Source organism: Limulus polyphemus, unplaced genomic scaffold (genome assembly GCF_000517525.1).
Source record: "Limulus polyphemus unplaced genomic scaffold, Limulus_polyphemus-2.1.2 Scaffold3908, whole genome shotgun sequence".
Lineage (NCBI taxonomy): Eukaryota > Metazoa > Arthropoda > Merostomata > Xiphosura > Limulidae > Limulus > Limulus polyphemus.
Genome location: NW_013669518.1, coordinates 84,890 through 92,172, shown reverse-complemented (window position 1 = coordinate 92,172; position 7,283 = coordinate 84,890). Strand labels below are relative to the sequence as shown.

General features: G+C 34.8%; 1 protein-coding gene across 1 annotated transcript in view; it reads left to right on the top strand.

Annotated features, from left to right (window-relative positions):
- LOC106470255 (voltage-dependent calcium channel type D subunit alpha-1-like) overlaps window positions 1-7,283 on the top strand; it is a gene marked incomplete at its 5' end in the record, with an annotated part of 67,499 nt that overhangs the window by 11,204 nt on the left and 49,012 nt on the right. Inside the window, 4 exons of the mRNA XM_022398852.1 lie at window positions 283-484; window positions 1,366-1,524; window positions 2,557-2,667; window positions 4,099-4,182. Of these exons, the coding sequence (XP_022254560.1) occupies window positions 283-484; window positions 1,366-1,524; window positions 2,557-2,667; window positions 4,099-4,182 (556 nt within the window). The remainder of the gene's footprint in view (window positions 1-282; window positions 485-1,365; window positions 1,525-2,556; window positions 2,668-4,098; window positions 4,183-7,283) is intronic.

Below are 7,283 nucleotides of genomic sequence, written 5' to 3'. Positions count from 1 at the left end.
ATAGACTCCTACTACCTCATATATATGTATATCTATATAGAGTCCTTCTACATCATATATCTGTATATCATTATAGAGTCCTTCTACATTATATATCTGTATATCTATATAGACTCCTACTACCTCATATATATGTATATCTATATAGAGTCCTTCTACATCATATATCTGTATATCATTATAGACTCCTACTACATCATATATCTGTATATCAAGAAAAAGAGAGAAATAGTCGTTTTTTTGTCTTAGAAATGTTTCCCAAGTCACACTTGTTGTTCACAGGTTATTGTATGTAGCTATTGACTCAAATACAGAAGATGGAGGACCAATTCATGATTTTCGACCAATGGTAGCTGTTTTCTTCATTGTGTACATAATCATCATTGCTTTCTTCATGGTGAACATCTTTGTTGGCTTTGTTATCGTGACATTTCAAAATGAAGGAGAACAAGAATATAAGAACTGTGAGTTGGATAAAAACCAGGTAATACTGAGCTTGTGTCTTCACTAGAGTTTAGTTCTTCGTTTGCTCTGCTTTAAATAACATAACGTTTCTGTGTTTTACTGGTGATTAGATGTTGGTAGTAGGTCACATAAAACTGGGGATTTTCTTCACAAGTGATCAATTTAACTTTTACAACACTGAACTTGTTTCTTTCTTCACAAGTGTTCAGGTGTTGTCAGTTAGTTCCCCTGAACATCATACAACATATGTTAACATGGTCTAACATTCCTGGCACTAATGACAACTCTCTAATGTTCATGTGTTGTCAGTTAGTTCCCCGTTAAGCAACATGTCACTAAACATCATACAACATATGTTAACATGGTGTAACATTCCTGGCACTAATGACAACTCCATAGTGTTCAGGTGTTGTCAGTTAGTTTTCCTTTAAGCAACATAACACTGAACATCATACAACATATGTTAACATGGTATAACATTCCTCGCACTAATGACAACTCTCTAATGTTCATGTGTTGTCAGTTAGTTTTCCTTTAAGCAACATAACACTGAACATCATACAACATATGTTAACATGGTATAACATTCCTCGCACTAATGACAACTCCCTGGTGTTCGGGAGTTGTCAGTTAGTTCCCCTTTAATCAACATAACACTGAACATGTTACAACACTATAACACTACTGACAATGTTCTAAAACACAAGAAAAATTGAGAATCTGAAACGTTTAAAATTTATAACCCTGAAGCTGATATTTGGAGACATCAAGTTGTGATCTATTCATAATGTTTCTAAAGTTCTATCTAACGCTTGAAAATACTCTGCTAATACTTTGATTCACTCTGTACTTATTTATTGGTGGAAAGTGGTGGAAAATTACTTTGTTTATTATTTACAGCGGAACTGTATAGAGTTTGCTTTGAAAGCTAGACCAGTAAGGCGTTTTATACCAAAGCATCGTGTTCAATACAAAATCTGGTGGTTCGTCACTTCACAGTACTTTGAATACGCCATCTTTATCTGCATTATGGTGAACACACTATCTCTAGCTATGAAGGTAAGAATTATAGGTTATGGTGAACACACTATCCCTAGCTGTGAAGATTGGTGTTGGTACATTATAGTGAACACACTCTCCCTAACTATGAAGGTAGGTGTTGGTACATTATTATCAACACACTGTCCCTAACTATGAAGGTAGGTGTTGGTACATTATAGTGAACACACTGTTCCTAACTATGAAGGTAGGAGTTGGTATATTATGATCAACACACTGTCCGTAACTATGAAGGTAGGTGTTGGTACATTATTATCAACACACTGTCCCTAACTATGAAGGTAGGTGTTGGTACATTATAGTGAACACACTGTCCCTAACTATGAAGGTAGGAGTTGGTATATTATGATCAACACACTGTCCGTAACTATGAAGGTAGGTGTTGATACATTATTATCAACACACTGTCCTTAGCTATGAAGGTAGGAGTTGGTATATTATGATCAACACACTGTCCGTAACTATGAAGGTTTGTGTTGGTACATTATTATCAACACACTGTTCCTAACTATGAAGGTACGTGTTGGTACATTATTATCAACACACTGTTCCTAACTATGAAGGTACGTGTTGGTACATTATTATCAACACACTGTTCCTAACTATGAAGGTAGGTGTTGGTACATTATAGTGAACACACTGTCCCTAACTATGAAGGTAGGTGTTGGTACATTATAGTGAACACACTGTTCCTAACCATGAAGGTAGGTGTTGGTACATTATTATCAACACACTGTCCTTTACTCTGAAAGTAGGTGGTGGTATATTGATAGGTTCATAATAATTCTTCTAATGAGTATTAATATATTGTTACTACAAATATATTCCTTGACAAAATGCACTAATAACGAAGATATAGATGTAGATGAGATATAGAATCTTCAACAATTTATAAATATATTTTTACTGTTATTGTTTTCCAGGAACGTACATATAACTTTTATATTTGCCACTGATATGCATTTGTTGTCAGAACGTCGATATTCTCGTCTTTTCAGATCTTTAATAACTAAATTCATTTGTCATCCACAGTATCACAACCAACCTGAAAACTATACCACTGCCTTGGATGTCTTGAACCAGATTTTCACAGCAGTATTTGCCCTTGAGTTTCTTTTGAAGGTTACGGGGTTTGGATTCAAGGTGAGTTACGTCACCAAGTGTTAGATGATGAAATTCAACTATTGTATTCATGAAGTACTTCGAGGGTCAACCCCCATGATTCAGAGAGGCACCAATATACCGATCTAGCTTCTTTATCATCACATTTACATCTCTAGCTATCTCTAGAGGAGCGTGTACCTAAGAAAGACTCGTGAACGCATCCACCTATAACATCTGAACACGTGTGCCACTATTGGTACCGCTAGCTTGTGAGTGAGAGTGTGAACACAGTGTCTATAATAGTGACATAAAATATGATGCCAGATTTGAGCTCAGCGACCCCCAAATTTACTACTAGACCTCCTTCTTTTTGGGGTGACCTTTCGAACGAGTTACAGCCCCTTTATAGATAAGGACAACCTCAAGCCATCCCGAGTCCACCTTGTAAGTTTGGATATTTTAACTCTAAAAACACTGGAGGAGTTCGAGAACAAATTCCCAAGCATAAATGGTATACATGTCTAGTATAAAGTTCCCATACTCCGCTGCAGGGTTCATAGACCCCCTTATATTCACAGAAGCCCCAGTGTACTAAAAAGGCTTCTCCATTATCCCCACTTACTTGTACAGCTACTCCAGTTAGGGTCTGTCCGTAGTACTTGAGAATGTGTGCCATATTGGTTCCGCTAGCTTGCGAGTGGGGATACAAACACAGTTGAAACATGACCCCCTGTGTCCTGAGGGAGTCAGGGACACAAAATCTAATATCTGATTCCAGATTGGGCTGCCCTGAAAACCTACTTTTATACCCCTCATGTTTGACTGACCTTGTGGGCGTGTTTTACTCTACCTTAATACCCCCTCGAGTTAAGTTTGGCCGTGCTATCCCCAGAACTGAATTAATATCTTGAAGAGACCATATTCTTCATTATAAATCTTGTCTTCTTTTAAATATACAAAATAAAATGTCCCTTTTTAAATGACAGAATCAACTGTTTTTGTCAATACAACTAAGATTTGATATTATACATTTATACACAAGCATACACGTACACGTGAGCATGTTCATTGCCGTTTTTTAACAAACAATGCATTTCAACATGTCGTTTCTGCTCTTTATATGATCAATACCGAATGTGAACATGCCCCTGTGGTTCTTTTTTGGGATAAGCAACAGCGCGTGCGAAACATACCCCTTTATATTCTTTCTGTGATAACCAGCATAGGTGTGTGGCTGTATCCATCCTACTGTTCTTTGTGTAAGAAACGGCATAAATAAACCAAAATGTTTTCTTTTGTGGTTAGTAGAGACACAGGATTGTAATTTAAATAAACAAACATGTGTTTTTTTAGTGAACATAATTCTAGACAAAACGTATAATGTAAAGAGAACAATTTCCTTACATAATTTCTTTGAATATTCTGTGATGTTTGATACAAAAATATCCTCTTGCTTTCTAACTTTTCCAGAACTACTTTGGTGATGCCTGGAATGTGTTTGATTTCGTCATTGTGCTTGGCAGCTACATCGATATTGTATACTCTGAAGCTAACGTAAAGAGATTGCTTTCTTTATTCTTTATATAAACTTTGGTAGGAAATACAGTGAAAGTAAATAGTGTATAAAATAAAATGTATTAAAGAAGTGTTTTTATGGATTAAATGTTAGTTTTCATAGTAGTTTAATAATTAATTGAAATATAAACTACACTATAAAAATTTCATGTTCGTCTTTAATGTTAATTGGTAACTGTTCCACTCGTGATATTTCATAAAAGAAAACCAAACCTCAAAAACATTACATTTGAAATATAGATTTTAGTTATCACAAGACTGCTAAGAACATTTTACAAACTTCAATATCATTCTAGGACAATACACTCTACACCTTGATATAGACATTTTAAACAGGGGATATAGACCTCACATTAATCAGAGGACTACACATTTTTCACAGTTGATATAGACCTTGCAATAATCACAGGACTACACATTTTACACATGGAATATAGACCTAACTGGCCAGCAGACTTTACACCACAAAAATAGACTTTAGTTTCATCACAGGACTACAAATTGTACACCAGGAAGATAGACTTTAGTTTTATCACAGGACTACATATTTCACACCACGAAGATAGACTTTAGTTTTATCACAGGACTACATATTTCACACCACGAAGATAGACTTTAGTTTTATCACAGGACTACTTATTTTACACCACGAAGATAGACTTTAGTTTCATCACAGGACTACATATTTCACACCAGGAAGAAAGACTTTCGTTTTATCACTGGCCTACATATTTTACACCAGAAAGATAGACTTTAGTTTTATTACAGGACTACATATTTTACACAAGAAAGATAGACTTTAGTTTTATCACAGGACTACATATTTTACACCAGAAAGATAGACTTTAGTTTTATCACAGGACTACATATTGTTACATCTCTGGTCGTTTGTTAATTACCCGTAAAAATTCTTTCGGAAGTACTTCAGCGATACAAGTTCTTTCTTAAATAAAACTAGTTTATTCTTTTTTCAGTTCAACTTTGCAATACACTTAATTTCATCAGTCACTTTAACTTAAACACAAGCTATAATTCATAATGATTTACACACTTTACTTACGCTTCACTCGATTGTCCCTCTCTCTCTCTGCCTGTCTGCAATTCAGTTCCGATTAATTGGGTCGCTTTATCTGGCGCGCTTGTATACAGGAATAAAGGGCGTCTAGCAAATACTGGATTATTCGTGATGTTCGCCGATCCTTCTAGAAATTCATCACGTGTTACCAGCGTCACGTGACTTCCGCTGTTGTAACAATATTTTACACTATGAAGATAGCCTTTGTTTTATCTCAGGACTACATATTTTACATCAGGAAAGTAGACTTCACATTCATGACTGGACTCGACATTTTACACCTGTAAAATAGACCTCACAATCACTGTAGGGCCTGGTAGTACATTATGTACTTGGAAAATATCCCACAATCACTGCAGGACGAGACATTTCACACTAGCAAATGGACTCTGAAATCACTGCAGGACTTGGTAGGATGCTTTATACCCGTAAAATATTTCATAATTATTAAAGGGTAAGACATTTTATTCCTGAAATATAAACATCACAACCTTTAAAATTAAAAAGGGATTTAATTTCGCGAAGTAGTCTTGCATCATCCACCCTTCATTTTGAACTTTTCCTTTGATTCTTTAGCTTCTCTTGCACAAAAAGTGTTTCCGAAGATGACTAAATAATGGATTTAACTTGTACATACTGCTTTGAACTTCTAATACCAAGATCTAGTTTAAACTTCACTCATCATTTGCATATCCTTGTATTGCTCAGACTAGCAATAGTTCTTGTGATTTACATTGATTGAGGAGTTAAGGTTAACGTATTTTGTAGTCTTTGATTTTAATCAAAACCTTTACTGAAATCTTTATTGTTGTTCAAAGAGAAGGTGTTTAATGGAAAGTGATGGGCATGTCTTTAATGTCCTGAACTTTTCCAAAATGTTCGAAACAAATGATTTCATATATCTGTTAGTTAATGAATAATCAGTTCATGAAATAGTTACTATGTTTGTTAGATTCAGCCAGTTAATCTATTAGTATTGAAAATATTGAGTTTATATTTTGATTAAGAAATGGAGATGCGAAATTCGACAGGTAAATTAAATTTCTGTTAGGTATGGTTTCTTTGTTCAATCAGGCCTAATGGTGAACGTTGTTTATGCTACCTGTGAAATTTTAAGGTAAAGAAATTATACTTTTATTTTCTGTTTTTGTTATCGTTAAGTAGACTGTACTTTCCATTGTCCTTTTTAGTGAATTATCTAAGAGAATCCGCCTAACAATAAAAACCATTACAACACTGGCATCAGGAATGGGATTATTTTTGGAAATTAAAGTAGAAGAGGCAGACTGAACTTGATAACCATACGTACTAGAAGCAAGACTGATACTTTGGATTAATGAAGTAAAGAAATAGTAGAAAGACGAACAAGAAAAAACAGGCAGCATTTAAGAGCGGAATCAGAAGAATTAGCCATTATATTTATAGAAGAATTATGATCAAAAATATATTTGATCAAAGACAAGATCAAAAAAGAGATAGAAAATGCAGAGGGCGTATCAAAGAAATAGACAACGAATAAAAGATCATCAATGAAGTAAAAAAGTTACTACAGAAGTTCAACAATGAAATAAAGAAATATTATAACACCAAGATTAAATAATCAGTAGGAAATGTATCAAACGACATAAACTCTAGGATATATTATCTAGAACCTTTAGCATTTGTTAACTAGAATACCATTAACTATGTCATATGGAATAGGAGAACCTATCTGATCTGTTGTGTCATCTGCAATGCTTAGACTATTTCAACTGTGCCAAGTTATCAAGTATAGCAGATTGGTCAACAACATCGCCCAATAAAAAAATAAAATACCTTACAGTTGAGTTGTTTGTTTTGTTACGACAGTGGAAGTCACGCGACGCTTGGAGCATGCACGCTAGAGTTTCTAGAAGGATCTTGACTTAGTGGGCAACCTCACGAATTTACCAGCGTTTGCTAGAAGCCCTCTTTTTTAGTATATAAGCCGGATAGGGATATAGAGACAGATAATTGAGTCAAGCGA